The sequence below is a fragment of the Scomber japonicus genome, chromosome 5, assembly GCF_027409825.1.
Source record: "Scomber japonicus isolate fScoJap1 chromosome 5, fScoJap1.pri, whole genome shotgun sequence".
Taxonomy (NCBI): domain Eukaryota; kingdom Metazoa; phylum Chordata; class Actinopteri; order Scombriformes; family Scombridae; genus Scomber; species Scomber japonicus.
This window is the reverse complement of record NC_070582.1, coordinates 5,513,254-5,532,958: the sequence shown is the minus strand read 5'-3', so window position 1 is coordinate 5,532,958 and position 19,705 is coordinate 5,513,254. Positions and strand designations below refer to the sequence as shown.

The 19,705-nt window shown below is 38.9% G+C and overlaps 2 protein-coding genes and 1 long non-coding RNA gene across 5 annotated transcripts in view; all 3 read left to right on the top strand.

Moving 5' to 3' along the window:
- Positions 1-1,006: 1,006 nt before the first annotated feature.
- LOC128358586 (uncharacterized) lies at positions 1,007-2,779 on the top strand. 2 transcript variants are annotated; one of them, XM_053318917.1, is made up of 2 exons: positions 1,007-1,757; positions 2,543-2,779. In XM_053318917.1, coding segments are annotated over exons 1-2 (687 nt in total). In that variant the 5' UTR covers positions 1,007-1,071; the 3' UTR covers positions 2,544-2,779. The 2 variants fall into 2 exon arrangements, with proteins under 2 accessions (XP_053174892.1, XP_053174893.1); XM_053318918.1 differs by having other exon boundaries at positions 2,499-2,779.
- Positions 2,780-3,624: 845 nt separating this feature from the next.
- Positions 3,625-4,903, top strand: LOC128358622 (uncharacterized). Of its 2 annotated transcripts, none has more exons than XR_008321401.1 (3): positions 3,625-3,810; positions 3,933-4,105; positions 4,847-4,903. It is a non-coding gene; the product is annotated as an uncharacterized LOC128358622 (long non-coding RNA). The 2 variants fall into 2 exon arrangements; XR_008321402.1 differs by having other exon boundaries at positions 3,933-4,101; positions 4,847-4,862.
- A 5,883-nt stretch (positions 4,904-10,786) lies between these two features.
- rbl2 (retinoblastoma-like 2 (p130)) overlaps positions 10,787-19,705 on the top strand; it is a 28,289-nt gene continuing 19,370 nt past the window's right edge. Inside the window, 4 exon segments of the mRNA XM_053318955.1 lie at positions 10,787-10,949; positions 13,385-13,515; positions 15,844-16,044; positions 16,753-16,817. Of these exon segments, the coding sequence (XP_053174930.1) occupies positions 10,812-10,949; positions 13,385-13,515; positions 15,844-16,044; positions 16,753-16,817 (535 nt within the window). The 5' untranslated portion in view covers positions 10,787-10,811.

Here is a 19,705-nt window from a genome sequence, read left to right as displayed (position 1 = left end):
TCGAATCCGTTGTGAGCAGAGTTGTTCCAAGAAATGTAATGTCAGCTGTTTCTCACACTTTGAGCATTTGTTTTGTGTGATCAGCTGAACTTAGGTGGCAAAAAATACTCACATTCTGTATTTGAGTAGTATGTGTAAGAAAAACTGGTAAAAGTAGATGTACTGATTCAGCTCCTTTACTTAAGTAAAAGTAAGAAAGCACAAGCTCTGAAATTTACTTGAGTACAAAAGTAAAAAATAAAATGAATTTTTACTGTTAACGATACACAGTACCTCCCCTGATAAACGGACGAAACAAATAAAACAAGTTCTCGACACACTGCTGCCCTCAGGTGTTCAGGTTGTTCCAGAGACGAGGACTATATTAATAACATGATGCCTCAGAGAGTCAGCAGTGTGAGAAAGGGAAGGAAACACAGGAGAGCATGTAATAATAACTAGATCAACATCTCTGTTGTGTTAGAAAATGGTTTACACTGTAAGTGTTCGTGATTAAAATTTGACCTATATTTAAAATTATTAGCAAGCAAAAAAAACAAAAAAAAAACACTGATTATCACCCAGTAAACATGTTTTATCTGCCAAGAGATTTTTTTATCCATAACTATAATATATACATATACTTACTTTGATGATTTATCTTACAGCTTGATTACAAACTCCCTTAGTAATCATTAACATTTTCATCAGTAACTGTAATTTAATCACACATTTTTCTCAGTAACTGTAATAGATTGCAGTTACATTTATTTGTTACTCCCAAACACTGGTTGTTTGTGGACACGGCAGAAGATCTTTAAGAGTGTTTAAAAGTGGCAATCCGCCTCCTGTAGTACTTAACTTCTACCACTAGGGGGCAGTACAGAATGCGAGGACTTTCACCACTTCTACCAGCAGGTGGCAGTAATGCGATACTTGTGGGTGCCAGCTGCTGTTAGGTATCAAAGAAGAAGAAAGTTTGTTTACCGCCAGTTCAAAATGGAGCCTAACAGGGAAGATAATTCATCCCTCACAGCTGCGTTACTTTGCTCCATTTTAAGCCTGAATGTGCCTCCGGTGTTGGGTAACCAGATGTTCGAGCTGTACCAGCTGCAGACGGCGCTGCTGAGGCGGCGGAGGATGCGGGAGATGATGGAGAGAGACCGGCGTCGGCGGCAGTATCTGCGGAGGAGGAGAGCCTTCGTGCTGTCCTCCATCGCTGGCATCCTGAGTGTCATCACCACCACGAATAGACCCATCTGGGTGCGCAACCGGAGCGCAGGGGAGAACTTCTGGTCCGCCGCGGAGCTGTTTAATGACGAGGAGTGGAAAGCGCAGTTTCGTGTGTCCAGAGCGACATTTGATTACCTGGTTGAATTGATCGGCTCCACTATTAAACGCAGGCGGACGAACTACAGAGCTCCCATCGAGCCACGCCGGAGACTAGCCATCGCCCTGTGGTGGTACTCCCGCGCAGAGGAGTACCGATCCATCTCCAACATGTTCGGTGTGGGGATAGCGACTGTGTGTATTATTGTGCGTCAGGTCACTTCAGCCATAGTGGACAGGCTCTATAACCGGTTTGTGTCTCTTCCGAGTGGACAGAGGTTGGAGGACACTATGAGAGCCTTTCAGCAGCGTTGCTACCCGCGGTGTGCAGGGGCAATAGGTGGCACTCACATCCCCGTCGCTCCTCCTAGAGAAAACCCGGACCATTATATTAACAAGAGAGGCTGGCACTCTGTCGTCCTGCAGGCTGTGGTCGATCATAAGTTCTGGTAAGAAGATTCAACACATTCACATGCAAGGGCACAGGAGGGAGTGCATTTAATTTACCTGGGGCCCACCTTTAAAAGGCAGGTTGTGTGTGTTAAAACAGCAGTCAGGTGTCCATATGAGTGAAACAGGTTTTATTGGCTGTAATCATTCCTCCTGTTCATAATGACTGTTAAAATATCTCTTTCCAATGTGCTTTAAATGTAAAGTGATGGAGGACTAAATCCACAGTGTATCCACACAGTTATTTAAAAGTAGATGTGAAGCTTCTACTCAGCTTCAGCAAGTCTGAGTTAGTCATATCAAGTGATATCTGACACATTTACAGTCTTTTTAGCATCAAATTCCCTTTGTGTTTCCCTGTTGAGCTGTAGTGGAAGTATAGGAACAAAAAGAGGGACTTTGGCACTGTAACGTTGAAACATTGAAGACTTGATTTGACTAATTTGGATGCTGAAGCTTCATATTAGCTTCAAATCAACTTTTAAATACTTTTTTTACACAGATGGAGGACTGTGGATTTTGTCCTCCATCACTTACATTGTAAGTGTATTATGAAGGAATCTAATAATGGTAAGTATGAACAGGAGGAATGATTACAGCAAGAAAAACATGTTCATTTGGACTCCTGACTGTTGATTTAAGACAAACTTGAAAAAAATGTATTGAAAGATTCTGTAGGCAACTTGTATAAGAATCACTTTTTGTCAAATGTGTACAAAATTCTCATCATATCCTAACAGATATCTATGATACAAGTAAAAATCAGATCCCTCACAATCCACAGAGTGCTGTAAACTCCAATAAACAACCAGTCCAAATGAAAAGAACCAATCACAGGCAGATGGAGTGATTAATCAATGTCAATCAGCTCCCTGTAGCTCAAGACCATCACCACAACTCCAGGAGAAACTTTCAGTAGACAACAACAGGCAAACAACCACCAGTGATGAAGAAACTGCTCATTCCTCTGTTGCCTACAAATATGTTTACTACCAAAAAGGGTAAACAGAAGAAGACTGAAGAGGGGAAAAAGGAAGTGGATCAAACAGTAGTGACAGAACTACAGTAAACATTGGAGCTGTGTTTACAAGATGGAAAGAGCTACACGACTTAAAAAGGACAGTGAGAAGCCAGCCTGAGGTAAATTACTTCTATTCAATTTTTTACTTTACTTAGTATTATTGAAAGTACTCAGTATAACTACAGTACCTCTACATTAGTCAGGGTAATGTTATAGCTTAGCTTGTCTAATCAATGCAAACCAACTTTAGTGTATAAAACAGAGGCTTCACTCATGTTGTGCCTTAATGTTTATTCTATGACTTGCTCGAGAAAATTATCATAGGAAAAATGTAATCACAGCATCTTCTTAATGGTTTTTGTATATGGGTCAGTGACAAATAAGGGTTGGCAAGATGAGCAATTCAAAAATATATTTTAAAAATAGTTTTAAAAGCAGCATCGGGTTTATTAAAATGTACATTTTGTATTTGTGTTGGTTTTATATAATTTGAAATGACATTTGCACCATTTTTTAACCAAAAGTAAGACTGAATGCTCTTGACAATGTCAAATGGTGTAACCACAAAATAATGATAAATATTACATTTTTTTATCCACCTACAGTGTATTAAAGAACTTATACAAATAAGTACTTCATTTAAAAACACAAAATACAAGGTACAAAGTTTTTATGGTTACACCACTTAGACATTTTTGCCATAATCCTCTAACATATTCTCTCAAAATGGATTAAAAGCAGAAATGTGATGCTGGGTCCACAAAAAAAGAATGTGTGCAAGTTATTCATACGTTTACCTTTTTAAATTTGATTGAAACACATTGACACACAAAAAATGTCATTGACCCATATAAAAACTGTTTATGAAAAGTTGAAAAGTTCATATTTGTGATATTCTGTTTTAGGACGTGTGGATTGACCTCTATGTTACCGCAAAACACAAATAGTCCCATTGAGGAGGATGGAGACAGTTAGTGGCTCATGAAGCTCTTTCTGAAATTGTCTTCAACGTTGAAGTACCTGCACTTAAGGTTTGTATACACCGTTTATTATTTCTCGTCAGACTTTTAATAATGATAAAGACTTCTTATTTAGCCTTTCCTTGTACAAAGCTGCTGTACTTACAGTACTGCTTTCTATCCTGAATTTGCAGGTCAGCTGCTGAGCTGGAGTCTCTCCATAACCGCATCCTCGTGTATGCCAGCAAACGCATCGCCTTCAGCCCTCCAGTGTGTGGAGCCTGGATCTAGCTGGCTTGTCTAGACCACATGTATCACGCCCACACACCAGCCAAGAGAAAGAAGACCTGATGGCTCCACAGAGTCAGTAAGAGTAAAATAATTCAAATTTATTTTAACAATGCAATTATGTGGTGGGTGAATACAGATGGCTTTCTGTCTTTTTCTGGGTGATGTCTGTACTGTGTTTATAGTTTTTCAGTTTGTTTATTATTTCAAAGGTAGAAAAAAAGCCAATTTCATGATATAGAGTGTCATTCTCGAATGTCAGATACCAAAAACTCTACAATAAGACATTTAGAAAGTTGAGTTTGTATGCAGTTAAAGAAACAAAAGACTATAGTTAGATCGCAGAGCTTCAGAGGTTCATAGTCAGGTTACGGGTGTCTTCAGGACACGAGATGTCACGAGCATCAACCCAAAGGCAGGATCATCCACATCAGCATGGAGCGCTTTGTGATGTACCAGCTACTACTACACAGGAGTTGTTGCAAACATAAGGCAGCAGGGGGCAAAGTATGGTTTTAAAATGTATCACTGCCTCCACTGCTGTGTAAAAGGCAATTGCAACACTTGGAAAAAAAAAAAAAAGATTTTAAGGGTATAGTTAGTAGTTGTCAGTCACACCATGTTGAGACTTTAAATACCTAGAAGGGCACATTATTGTATATCTGGACTACCCAGGCCACATCTGTTGGGGTCAAATGCTATTTTAAACTATGAATGTTTTTAAGCAAGAGCTGCATGTAAACAGTTAATAAATAATAAGGTAATAGTCAATAAGTAAGTCCCTTTAAACAGATTTCTAATTGTTCTATTCTTTCCAAAGGTCAGCCTTCACCACGAGGTAGAGGCTTATCATATGAAAACCATGTGAAGCTTCTACCATCGACTACAGTTCATACTTAATGTTTGTCATTTATTTTTCATTCTTTGTACATATTCTATCTATTCTTAGGAAAAATAAATTCTTTCAACACTTGTAAATTTTCATTATTTGTCTAATCTTCTGCTTCTTAGAGATTGGATGTGGATTTGTTCCCACCTTTATACAAAATGTTTTTTATATTAGTGTAAATTTGTCCAACTGTTGTAGGAAAAACGTTTAGAGTGGTGCAGTTTTTGTTTTCCCAATTTCAATTTGAAACATTTTACTCAATAAAAATCATGTAAATCATGTAAATTAAGAACACTAAATAACATGAAACAAACTATGTAACATAAATAAAGTTTTGAAGAAATATAGTTATAAAAAACAGACATATGTGTGTATATATACACACCGCTATAGAATAATACTGGCACAACAATCTGCTATTTACAGTCAGAACAAAGAACAGACTCTTTGGTACAAAAGCCTTGAACTGTCCATGAGGATCTAGATATCAATTACCAGACTCAGCAGCTTCTTGGCATAAAGACTCTCTGACCAGGAGTCCCACACTGCCAAGCAACAACCTATCCTGAGTTCTCCTCTACATTTGGGAGTCAGCTGCTGCCTGGGTGTCATTCCAGATCCTCCTAGAATTTGCAAGACGTAGGTGGGCATTTGAGACAGTGTTGAGACTAGATTATTCTGCTAAGCAATCACATAGCCTCACTTTGTAACAGTGGAGCGATGTCGCTTTTCATGCATTATGCATGCTGTGAAAGAACTGATCAAATTGTTCCTTCAGTTGGGTTTCGCAATAAGAAGATACTTGTGTAACAAAGCGTTATAGACACCCATACTTACATAGGTTATAAAATACAAAACACGGAGGGTCTGCTGCTTGAACAGGACAGGCACACATTTATTACTCTTCACTTTTCATCACTTAATAGTACTGAGATTTCTTGGCAGGTGCAGCACCAAGAGGTTATCACCTGGCTGGTGACGTCAAACATCAGATTGGGGTCACGTGTCAGACATTGCTTCAACACTTGACTGCGAATTCAGATGTTGATTAAATAAATATTCTTTGCTGAGAATGATTATATCCACAATTGTAAAAGAATAATGTGACATTAGGTGTACTTGGTGTAGGTTTAAGAAGAATGGAGCCTTAGCTTGATGCTTTAATGATCCCCCTTCTGAATCTGCTTTTTAAAAAATCAACAGCGACTGTTTGATACATTTTAATATTTACTTTAAAACAAAAAGATGAGACAGAGCAATTCCAAAGTTATTGGAGATACAAACAGTAAGGATCGTTATTTAAAAAGAGAAAAGGAGAGAGGTCAACATGCCTGGCTATATACTTAAAAACCACACCCCCTCCTCCTCTAACCCTACCTAAAGGTGCACAGTTAATAGAAAGCCACATTAATAATCATCTTTTAACAAATGTTACGACTAGTATAAATTAATTTTTCTGCATGTTAAAATATCCACATACATTTTAAGTACAAATAATTAAACAATTAACCTTTCACATTACTGCAAATATGAACTACAAATACATAAACTTGTAAATTTCTTTTAAATCTGCTGTTTTACATATGAACTGAAATTATTACATGCTAATTATCAAACATAAATAAATTGTATTTAGGCTCCTACAGTTGGTATTGTTTGTAAATGTACAAATACTGTAAATCTTTATTGGCCAAATATGTTAACATCAAATCAAGGAATAAAAATCTCCAAACTTCTTCCCTCTCTGACAGTTTTACTGACGTGTACGCCGGCTGGCCTGGAAGTACCAGCAATGCCACAGTGCTTTCCAGCTCCGACCTGTACCTGAAAGCAGAGGACCGCCCTGATGGTTACCTGTTCCCCAGAGAGGTGAGCGTACAGGGTCTTCAAAAGTCCCCATAACACCATCTCCTGACATGGATACACATTTAAAATATGTATTATGATAAGCGATATCAAGCTGGAACATTTTCTGGAAATCATAAATGATGATAATAATAATTATATCTTTATAGAATGCAAAACAAATCAGCAAAAGAATAAAAGTGCCAAGTGAACAACCAGGGGAAACCCAGGCTGACAATAAAGAAAACAGAATCATAATTTTAAAAAAGAAGGCAGTGCAATAAAAGTATATTTTAAGCTTGGATTTAAGAGAAGCCACTGACTCAGCCTGTTGTATTTCCAGAGCCTCGGGGCTCTTATTTCAACAGCTTTGTCCCCCTTAGTCTTCAGCCAAGTGTCTGGAATAGATAGACGGCCCCTGCTCAAGGATCTCAGAGTGTGAGCAGGGTCATACGGGAATAAAAGGACTGAGATATAATCAGTCAGACCATTTAGTGCCATGAGAGTAAATCAAAAGAACCCTGAAATCAACTTCTGAAACATACAGGAAGTCAGAGTAAAAACAGGGTGATGTTCAAACCTGTTTCCTCAGTTTAAACGGATGAATGGTCCGTGTCTTTTTCTGTTAAGGCATGTAAACTATCTTACAGTAATCCAGGCGTGATGAGATAAAAGTATTTAAAATCCTTTCTGTATCTGATAAAAGCATGTTTGTACAAAGTCTTCTAATGTGAATCAAACAAAAACCCAATAAATCTTGCAACAGGCTTATTATGTATTCAGATAAGTACCCAGTAGATGGCAGTATACAAGGAGTTCTGTTTTTAAGATTAGATGATGAGAAGATAGTCCCACTGTGGGACTAATACAGGAGCAAGTGGATAGTAAAAATAAAGAGTAAGAATAAAGAAAAATAAATAATAAGTAAGTACACAAGCAATACAAATAAAAAAAACAGTTCAGTTCAGGTGAAGGAAAGTCAATTGAATTCAGATAAAATTACCATATGAAAATGTTTTTGCCTTATCAACAATTAAAACTCTCTCATACGTAACATCACATAGAAACACATCTACCTATCCAATGGAAACGACTAAAAAACTTAATAAAATACTCAAAAGTTGTACTAATAAAACAAAAATATGTATTAACTCAGTGTTTAAAAAGTGCACTGCAGTATCTAGAAACGATCTAATAGATATAACACCTAGAAATAAAATTTAAAAACCTGTGTACACAGCACACAGTCTAAAATAAAACCACAGGCATTTCCTTTTTTATCTAATCTATTGAATCAAATATGATTAATTTTTCTTCTCTTTTCCAGAAGTCTATCCTGTCCGACGGAGTGGAGATCCCCGTCCATCTGATCGGCGACATGTCCTTCCCCTTGAAGCCGTGGCTGATGAAGGGATACAGTCAGGAGCACCAGCTGTCTCTCGAGCAGCGCCGCTACACCTACACGCTCACCTCTGCCCACTCAGTGATTGAAACGGCTTTCGTTCAGCTGAAAGGACGTTGGAGGTGCCTGCTGAAAAAGACAGACATTGACGTCACGATGATGCCGAGAGTCGTCGCCGCGTGCTGCGTTCTGCACAACATCTGTGAAAATCTGGACGACTGTTTCCTTCCTGAGTGGAACGCCGAGTTGGCCCCTGCGTCTATTCATTTAATCCAACCTGAGATAGAACCATATGACGGAGACGCGTACTGCACTGCTGAAGTCATCAGAGACACATTGACTTATAACCTGGTGACTATACTGGACTACTGAACCCAAAGACTATTCAACCAAAACTTAAGCCTGCAGCTCAGTAAAGATCCAGATACATACTGTCATTATTCCATTAACACTGATCGCATAAAGGACGGGATCACAGTTTTTCAAGTCTGTCTAAAAACAACAGTAAGGAGCCCATAATAGCACTGAAATTGATTTTTATGGCCATAATCTTTCCTCCTGTTCATGCTGACACTGTCTGAGGAAACACAACGAGGGAATTTGATGCTAAAAAGACTGTAAATGTGTCAGATATCACTTGATATGACTAACTGAGACTGATGAAGCTGAATACAAGCTTCACATTTACTTTTAAATGACTGTGTGGACACACTGTGGATTTTGTCCTCCCATCACTTTACATTGAAAGCACATTTAAAGGAGATCTTTTAATAGTCAGTATGGACAGGAGGAATGATTACAGTGGGGAAAAACCTATTTCACTGTTCATGTGGACACCTGACAGACACACTTGAAAAACTGTGAATTTGCCCTTTAACTTGGATTTAGTGTTAACCAGCAAACAGTGGATGTGAAAAGAGTTGAAGAGTGAAGTGTGAGGAGGTATTTAAGGCACACCTGGTTCAAGCTCTAAAAGTCTTCTTCATTTCTCTTTCTTTTATAGTTTAGATCAAGATAAGACTCTCCTGGTTGAATTATCACACAAAAGATGGACAACTATGTAAGAAAATATCTGTCAACAAGCCTGTGGACGTGAAAACCGAAGGGTAGAAGTCAACTACAACTCCCAAGGTGCATTTCAGCAAGAAACATCAAATCACACAGCTTAAAATTCAGGATCAATTTTAGATGGATTTGTTGATCACAGTGATATGTTTTCTTTGCAAATCCTACAAGGAAGCATTTTGAATTCACACCTCTGACTGGCCTCGTCTCCATAGCAACAGCAGCTAAGGCTCATGATTTCTCAGAAACTAGTATTTGTGAATTTAAATAACTCAAACTGACACCCAGAATAAAAATATATAATGGTTACATTATCCAGGAGAGTGTCTGTGTTCAGTAACTTTAAGGAGGTTGATTTAAGAAATATTTGAAATGGTAATACAGAATGGAACCAGCAGCTTTTCACACTTCACTTTTTAAACTTTGTAATAAAGAGCTTTAATTAGAGTATCATGGAAAATAAGGCTTACTTTGAGCTGTATTTCTTGTATGAAAGGTGCTATACAAATAAAGTTATTATTATTGTTATTACTGTTGTGAAACTGCCCTTTTTGACTGAGATTATCTAAAATTAATCATTGAAATGAAGCATCAAATTCCCTCTTAGTGTTCCCTGTTGAGCTGTGATGGAAGTATAGTAGCTGTAGCAAAAAGAGGAACTTTATTACTAAAAACACTGTAACATAGAAGACTTGATTTGACTCATTTGGACGGCTGAAGCTTCATATTACCTTCAGATCAACTTTTTAATACACTTTTTTTTACACAGAAGGAGGACTGTGGACTAAGTTCTCCATCACTTACACATTATACATTATGAAGGGATCTTCTAATGGTCAGTATGAACAGGAGGAATGATTACCACAAGAAAAACACGTTTTAATGTTAATTAAGGCCCCTAACCTGTGTTTTAAGACACCGTTGAAAAAAGTGTGAACCCATTCTTTAAGCAAAACTAATCAATACTTCTTCCACAGCTGGAAATACGTAGTTTTTAAAATGCATTGTCTGTGTTGCTGCTGGGTTTCATTAAAATCCAGGGCGGAAAAACTGACTTTAAACCTTACGTCATATTTCAGAAAGCTGCACGAAAGACGATATGCTATCCTGATTAAATCTTCTCCTGGCAGCTGTCCTGATAAACGACCGTAACAGCCTAACACAAAAAACAACCGGAAGTAGTAGTATTTGTTTGGACTGACGGTCGACCCACCCATTCATGCTCAACTACGCAGGTTTAGTGGGCTGGGGGTAAGATACGCTGTTTCTGCTATTCACCATTAGAAGACACGCCCATAAGTGACGTATGACGCTATCGCTCGGGGCTGTCCGTACGTCGGGAGCGTAAGCGGGCCACGCAGCGTAGTAGCTGTCAGTCAAAGGACATTTAAATGGCCACACTGTACTGAGCCGTACAGCGCGGATAATAACACCAGTTCAGATCATATTTAGGCTACTAGCAAGGTAAACAGAGTAAATTCGGGTTGTCGGCGTTGCTCTCTTTCATCTGAAGCTGCTGAAGTTTGTTCAAGAGAAAGAAAGAGAGAAAGAGAGAGAGAAGGGAAAAAAGAAAGAGGAAAAAAAATGAGCGACGAGGACGACTTTTTGCAGAAAGCCCGAGCCGGGTTTGAAGAGCTCTGTCGAGGGTTGAATATGGACGAAGAGGCGAGCAATGAAGCATGGAAAACCTACGAAAATATCAGCAGGAATTTTACACTAGAGGTAAAAAACCAAAACATTATTTTAATTTGCCGTCGGTCCAACATTTGCTGCAGCACGGTGACAGTGCAGCAGCAGCTATAGGTTAATCCACTAACTCATTAACACAATTTTAACCTTACTACACTCTCTATTGCTTAATTAAAATAGCATAATACAAATTAGTAATATGCAATTTATCGGAATGACATGTTAAACCAATAAAAATAAAAACGTCTAGTACTAATATCCATGTGTTAGGAGTATAAATGTGATGTAAGCCATTTCAACTAAACTGGTTCTGCAGTGTTAAACTAAAGATCCTGTTAATTTAAAAGCAAATATTTATAATGTTATGACATTACATGGTAATACATAACACTGTGTGGATAAGCAGGAAGCCACTAGAGGGGAGGATTTCCAGCATGGCAAAGTGTAACACAATACACCAGACTGACTGATGATTAATGACTCTATATGCTAATGTAATACGTTTAAAGTTTAAAGGTGCTTGTACTTTATTTGAGTATTTCTATTTGATGTTATTTAATACTTTCACTCCACTATATTTCAGAGGGAAATATATATATATATACTTTCTACTCCATTACTCCACTTCTCTTGCCACTGTTAACAGAAATGATGAGGACAATAATCTAGTTTAGTTCAGTTTAAATCCTGTTTTAGTAGATAAAATTATATGTATTGTAAAGATTAAGAGACACTTTAATGCTTTGATTCCCAAACTTTTTTAAATATTATCTTATCTTTCCATAAATTGTTATTTAAACTTCACTGTACATTTACTTAAGTACTATATCTAAGTGCAATTTTGAGGTATTTTGTACTTTACAGTAGTATAAACTAGCTAACTGTGTATAAAGTAGTGTAAACTAGCTAACTGTATATAAAGTAGTGTAAACTAGCTAACTGTATATAAAGTAGTGTAAACTAGCTAACTGTATATAAAGTAGTATAAACTAGCTAACTGTATATAAAGTAGTATAAACTAGCTAACTGTATATAAAGTAGTGTAAACTAGCTAACCGTATATAAAGTAGCGTAAGCTAGCTAACTGTATATAAAGTAGTATAAACTAGCTAACTGTATATAAAGTATTGTAAACTAGCTAACTGTATATAAAGTAGTATAAACTAGCTAACTGTATATAAAGTAGTGTAAACTAGCTAACTGTATATAAAGTAGTATAAACTAGCTAACTGTATATAAAGTAGTATAAACTAGCTAACTGTATATAAAGTAGTGTAAACTAGCTAACTGTATATAAAGTAGTATAAACTAGCTAACTGTATATAAAGTAGTATAAACTAGCTAACTGTATATAAAGTAGTGTAAACTAGCTAACTGTATATAAAGTAGTATAAACTAGCTAACTGTATATAAAGTAGTATAAACTAGCTAACTGTATATAATGTAGCGTAAACTAGCTAACTGTATATAAAGTAGTGTAAACTAGCTCCACCTCCAGCAGCTACAACAGTAACATGCTGCTCTAACACTGATGCTTCACTATTAATAATCTAATGATATCATATATAATAATATATCACTACTTTTACTGTAATACTGCATACTACATCACTCATAATACTGCAGTACTTTTACTGTAATACTGCATACTACATCACTCATAATACTGCAGTACTTTTACTGTAATACTGCATACTACATCACTCATAATACTTCAGTACTTTTACTGTAATACTGCATACTACATCACTCATTATACTGCAGTACTTTTACTTTAATACTGCATACTACATCACTCATTATACTGCAGTACTTTTACTGTAATACTGCATACTACATCACTCATTATACTGCAGTACTTTTACTTTAATACTGCATACTACATCACTCATTATACTGCAGTACTTTTACTGTAATACTGCATTCTACATCACTCAGTAGGATTTTTCATGCAGGACTTTTACTTGTAATGGAGTCCTTTTAAATTACTATATTGGTACTTTTACTAGTAGCAGTACCACAGTGTAAGTAATGAAATCAAACTTTTACTGTATGCAAAATGACCTATTTTAGAAACATTTAAACTATCATTTTCATTCTAATTATTAATGTAGTAATGTGTAAATGACTTTTAACTTTGCAGCTGTTAGAAGTTGGGCTAACTTATGACTTTTGAGGGCTTTTTTAAATTAAACCTGTAATAATACATCATTCTTTATTTGTTGGTCATATGTTTGTATTATTAACTCGTGTATCTAGCTGCCACATTAATGTAGTGGAGTAATAGGCTAAGTGCAATAATTCACTCTGAAATGTGTATAAGAGGGAGAAGATTAACCTCATCTGACCTACTCATGCTTCTCTCTTTTATCTCCTCCTACTCTTTTGATCTCTTCCTCTACTCCTTCCTGTCTTTTTTCTCCCCCTCCTCTCTTTTTTGTGACTCCCCTCTCTCCCTCCGTGTGCAGGGCAGCGAGCTGCACTGGCTGGCCTGTGCGCTCTACGTGGCCTGCAGGTCCTCAGTGCCGACGGTGGGGAAAGGAACCGTGGAGGGGAACTACGTCTCTCTGACCAGAATCCTACGCTGCTCCGAAATGAGGTAGGACTGCGATGCACCTGTGCTCTCCACTGTAGGTCCGTCTGCAACACTATAATCATATGTGACCAAAATATATATTACTCTGAAGAATGACGAGGAAAGGCTGACCCTGCATCTGTGTGTTGGTTTGTCACGAAATATAAAAGATGACTGTTACTGATGAAAACAACATAGAGAGGTTGCTAGACGTGACACTATTAAGGTACATAGAAAATGCAAATAATTATTGTCTTTATTGATTAATCTGCAATCTCATTTTGTCAATAAAATATTAGAAAAAACTTCAATCTAACAGTGCCAGTAGTAGTAGAAATATAAAATTTAAAAAATACATACAAATATAAAATTGAAATTAAAAAAATAATAAATAAATTAAAAAATATAATATAAAACTTCCAGTAGCAGGAGTAACCTAAAAAAATAGAAAATAGAAAAAAATATATTAAAAAATAAAAAATTACAATATACCATTTCAAGTACTAGTAAATAAATATAAATAAATAATAAAAATATAAATAGAATATATATGGAAAAAAAAGTAATATAAAAATATATAAAATTAATAGAAAATATAAAAAAATATATTTAAAAATATTTTTAAAAGTTAAATATACCAGTTCTAGTACTAATAAATAAATATAAATAAATAATAAAAATATAAATAAAATATATATTGAAAATAATTTAATATAAAAATATATAAAATTAATAGAAAATATCAAAAAATATATTTAGACATATTTTTAAAAGTTAAATATACCAGTTCTAGTACTAGTAAATAAATATAAATAAATAATAAAAATATAAATAAAATATATATGGAAAAAAAATTAATATAAAAATATATAAAATTAATAGAAAATATCAAAAAATATATTTATTTATTTTTTTTAAGTTAAATATACCAGTTCCAGTAACAGTAAAAGTTCAATATATAATAATTAAAAGTTCTTATACCAACAGTTTAAAACCCAAACATATTCACTTTACTTTCATGTGTAAATCCTCACATTTCAGAAGCTGCAACCTGCAAATTTTTGGCATTTTTGCTTAAAAAAAATGACTTAAACAATTATTGTGTTATTAAAATAGTTGTGATTAATTTTCTGTCAATCAGTAATCATTTAATCATTTAATTGACTAATCATTACAGCAGTACTGCAAATACACCCACTCCTGACATTGTAGGGTATAAAAACACACTAGCACTGTGTTGTAAAGGGGAAAGAGGAAGAGACAGATCTAAAAGTTTAGCAAGACAGACAAGAAACATGAATAAACATGCAAAACAAAAAAAAACCCTGAGGCTGTTGCTTCACACATCCTGCAGCTCTGCAGCAGAGAACTACAGCGGTGTATAAATAGGTGTTTCTGTCTGGTATGCGAAGGGTGTCTACACTTCTTGAAAGGTGTTAAGAAGCCGTGAAAAAGTCCTGAGAATGAACGAAGGAGACAAATTAATCATTAATGAAAATATTCGTTTGGATTTTCATATTTAAACTGTTAGACTTTGACTTTAACCCTCCTGTTGTCCTTCCTCGAGTCAAGGAAGGTTAGGAAGGGAGGAAAAAGGAAGGAAAGGAGGAAGGGAGGAGGGATGAAAGGAAGGAAGGGAGGAAGGAAGGAAGGAAGGAGGGAGGGAAGGAAGAAAGGAAAGAGAGAAGGAAGGTAGGAAGGAAAGGAAGGAAGGGAGGACGGGAGGAAGGAAGGAAGGAAGGAAGGAAAGAAGGAAGGAAGGAAGAAAGGAAGGGAAGAAGGAGGGAGGGAGGGAAGAAAGGAAGGAAGGAGGGAGGGAAGGAAGGAAGGAAAGAGAGAAGGAGGGAGGGAGGAAGGAAGGAAGGAAGGGAGGGAGGAAGGAAGGAAGGAAGGAAGGAAGGGAATAAGGAGGGAAGGAAGAAAGGAAGGAAGGAAGGAAGGGAAGGAGGAGGGAGGAAGGTAGGTAGGAAGGAAGGAAGGAGGAAGGAAAAGGAAGGAAGGAAGAAAGGAGGGAGGGAGGAAAGAAGGACAGATGGAAGGAAAAGGAAGGAATGAAGGAGGGAGGGAAGGAAGGAAAGAGAGAAGGAGGGAGGGAGGAAGGTAGGAAGGAGGGAGGGAGGAAAGGAAGGAAAGAGAGAAGGAGGGAGGGAAGGAAGGAAGAAATGAAGGAGGGAAGGAAGGAAAGAGAGAATGAGGGAGGAAAGGAAGGAAGGAAGGAATGAAGGAGGGAAGGAGGGAAGGAAGGAAAGAGAGAAGGAGGGAGGAAGGAAAGGGAGGAAGGAGGAAAAGAAGGACTTTTTTTTCTTTTATTCTTTTTTTTGGTGTATTTCTTCACTGTTTCTCCGTCTGCAGCCTGATCGAGTTCTTCAATAAGATGAAGAAGTGGCAGGACATGGCCAACCTGCCGCAGGATTTCCGTCAGGGCACCGAGAAGCTGGAGAGAAACTTCACGGTGTCGGCCGTCATCTTCAAGAAGTACGTTCCCATCTTCAAAGCCATCTTCAAAGCGCCGTCGGAGGAGCCGCCGCGCGTCCACCGCAGCCGCAAACAGAGGTACGAGAGTCCAGCTGCGACCACCACTTTGAGTTTTAAAGCCTACCTACCTTCCTCCCTTCCTCCCTTCCTCCCTCCCTCCTTTCCTTCCTCCCTTCCTCCCTCCCTCCTTTCCTTCCTCCCTCCCTCCCTCCCTTCCTCCTTTCCTTCCTTCCTTCCTCCCTTCCTCCCTCCCTCCCTCCTTTCCTTCCTCCCTCCCTCCCTCCCTCCTTTCCTTCCTCCTGTCCTTCCTTCCTCCCTCCCTTCCTCCTTTCCTTCCTCCTTTCCTACCTTCCTTTCTCCTTTCCTCCCTTCCTCCCTCCCTCCTTTCCTTCCTCCCTGCCTTCCTCCCTCCTTTCCTTTCCGCCCTTCTTTCCTTCTCTCCTTCCTCCCTTCCTCCCTCCCTCCTTTCCTTACTCCCTTAATATTTTCATTTTTGTGCATTTTGGGCCACTTTAGGAAAAGTCGTTAAATTTCAAAATAAAAGACATTTGTGGTGAAAAATGTAATCTTCATAGTAAACTGTCTAGTCGGCCGTTTTGGACCCCTTGGCAGGCCGGTTCTGGCCCACGGGCCATATGTTTGCCACCACGTTTTAGTCTATTTTGACAGGACATTTAAACACTAATGAATCAGTGTCCTTGTAACACATTTATATATTTCATTGTAATCATTTGAAGGTCTCTTGCTGTGGCCTTGTTTAATTTCCCTCCTGTCTTTGTTTTCCAGGCGACATCCTTGCACGGTGACCGAGGTCTTCAACTTCTGCTGGGTTCTGTTTGTCCATGCCAAAGGTAAAGACTCAGTTAGCAGCCAGGGTCTCCACAAATCCTTAAAAAGTATCCTTAAAATGTCTTCAATTTAGTTTTTGACAAAAAATTCAAATTGACCCCGTCTGTTTTAACTGTTCCTTCCTTCCTCCCTCCCTCCTTCTTTCTGTTTACCCTTCCTTCTTTCCTCCCTCCCTCCCTCCCTCCTCCTCTTTCTTTCCTTCCTTCCCTCCTTCCTTCCTTCTCTCTTTCCCCCCCCACCTTCCCCCTTCCTTCTTTCCTCTGTCCTTCTTTCCTCCTTCCTTCTTTCCTCCCTCCTTCCTACCTTCCTTCCTCCCTTCTTTCCTTCTCTCCTTCCTCCCTCCCTCCCTCCCTCCTTGCCTCCCTCCTTCCTACTTTCCTTCCTCCCTTCTTTCCTTCTCTCCTCCCTCCCTCCCTCCCTCCCTCCCTCCTTGCCTCCCTCCCTCCATCCTTTCCTTCCTCCCTTTCTCCTTTCCTTCCTTACTCCTTTCTTTCCTTCCTTCCTCCTTTCCTTCCTTCTTCCTCCCTTCCTTCCTTCTTCCTCCCTTTCTTCCTCCCTCCCTTCCCTCGTTCCTTCCACCCTTCCTCCCTTCCTCCTTTCCTTCCTTCTTCCTCCCTCCCTCCTTTCCTTCCTTCCTTGACTCGAGGACAACAGGAGGGTTAACTTTAATGCAGAGACAGACAGAGGTCCGAGTCCTTAATTGCAGTCCTATATAAATAACCTCCATCCATTTCAACCCACTAACAACAGTAAAATCCTGCTTTGGCATTATTATTAATTTTTCCTTAAAGAGGTTTTAAAAGGTTTAAAGTGATTAAATGTGTTCTTAGAAAATGTGCAGATACCCTTAACTTTGATACTTTGTCCTTAATTGGTCTTAGAAGAGGCTTTAAAATGGAAAACACAGATTCAACCCGGCTATAAAAAAACGACAGTGATTCATCCAGTCGTCTTAACAAGCGGAGGAGGGATTACAGCTCAGGATAAACATGTGACTCCTAAATCATGGAAGAATATGACAAACTAAAACCACTTTCAAAAGCATACACTTCTTCACCTCCTTCAGTCTGAGTCACATTTACAAGATTTTGTGTTTTTCAAGAAATAAACATACAGAAAAAAAATCCCCACCCCCAAAAAGTACATTTTAAAAAATGCACAGAGAAGACAAAAAATAAATTAATCACATTTCAGTGTTGAGAAGAAAAAATAGGAAGGAAAGGATGGAGGAAGGGATGGAGGAAGGGATGAAAGGAAAGGAAAGGAAAGAAGGAAGGAAAGGAGGAAGGAGGAAGAAGGAAGGAAAGGAGGGAGGAAAGGAAAGAAGGAAGGAAGGAAAGGAGGAAGGGAGGGAGGGAGAAAAGGAAAGGAAAGAAGGAAGGAAAGGAGGGAGGGAGGAAGAAGGAAGGAAAGGAAAGAAGGAAGGAAAGGAGGAAGGGAGGGAGGGAGAAGGAAGGAAAGGAGCAAAGGAAAGAAGGAAGGAAAGGAGGAAGGAAGGGAGGAAGAAGGAAGGAAAGGAGGAAGGAAGGGAGGAAGAAGGAAGGAAAGGAGGAAAGAAAAGGAAGGAAAGGAGGGAGGGAGGAAGGGAGGGAGGAATAAGGAAGGAAAGGAGGGAGGAAGGGAGGAAGAAGGAAGGAAAGAAGGAAGGAAAGGAGGAAGGAAGGGAGGAAGAAGGAAGGGAGGAAAGGAGGGAGGAAGGGAGGGAGAAAAGGAGGAAGTGAGAGAGGAAGAAGGAAGGAAAGAAGGAAGGAAAGGAGAAAGGAAGGGAGGGAGGAAAGAAGGAAGGAAGGAAGGAAGGGAGGAAAGAAAAACAGTCAAAACAGACGGGGTCAATTTGACCCGTGAGGACGACACGAAGGTTAAACTCCTTATATTCAACATATAACAGTTATTAGATGATCAGTTATTCTTCTTTCCTTTTGTCGAAACGTGGCGTCTACATTACCCACAATGCAAAGGGTGAGGAGATACAGAAGTCTAGTCTAACCTCACTTCTTCTTTCTAACTCTTTTTTTATTAACACATACAGCACCTGGAAACATGCACTGAGGTGGAAAATGTGCATAGTTCACATTTAAAAGGAGAAAGAGAGAGGGGGGGGCAGGGAGAGAGGGAGAGAGAAAGAGACAGAGAGAAAGGGAGGGAGAGGGAGGGAGAGAGGGAGAGAGAGGCAGAGAGATTGAGGGGAGGGCGAGACAGAGAGAAAGAGAGAGAGAGAGAGAGAGAGAAGAGAGGGGGGGAGGGAGAGAGAGAGAGAGAGAAGAGAGAGGGGGGAGCAGAGACAGAGAGAGACAGAGAGAGAGAGAGAGGGAAGGGGAGGGAGGGAGAGAGAGAGAGAGAGAGAGACAGAGAGAGAGTGAGGGGGAGAGCGAGACAAAGCAGAGGGAGAGAGAGAGAGAGAGGGAGAGGCAGAGAGAGGGAGGGAGAGGCAGAGAGAGTGAGGGGGAGAGCGAGACAGGGAGAGAGAGAGAGAGAGAGAGAGAGAGAGAAGGAGAGAGAGCCATAGAGAGAGAGAGAGAGAGAGAGAGAGAGAGAGAGAGGTAGAGAGAGTGACGGGGAGAGCGAGACAGAGACAGAGAGAGAGAGAGAGAGAGAGCCATAGAGAGAGAGAGAGAGAGAGAGAGAGAGAGAGAGCCATAGAGAGAGAGAGAGAGAGAGAGAGAGAGAGAGAGAATGAGAGAGAGAGAGAGAGAGAGACAGAGAGAAAAAGAGAGGGAGAGAGAGAATGTGTCAGACTGCAACAATAATAAAACCTGAGAGGCGAGCACAGACTTGTCAGCATCAGCAGGACATCAGCATGTGAACATCAGCAGCTCTCAGTCCCTTTATTCCTTCCTCCATGGAGATTATTATGTTTTCTCCGGTGTTACTTGGTGACTTTGTTTTTTTT

Coding starts and splice junctions, on each gene's coding strand:
- LOC128358586 (XM_053318917.1), top strand. CDS start 1,072: ATGTTCGAGCTGTACCAGCTGCAGACGGCGCTGCTGAGGCGGCGGAGG.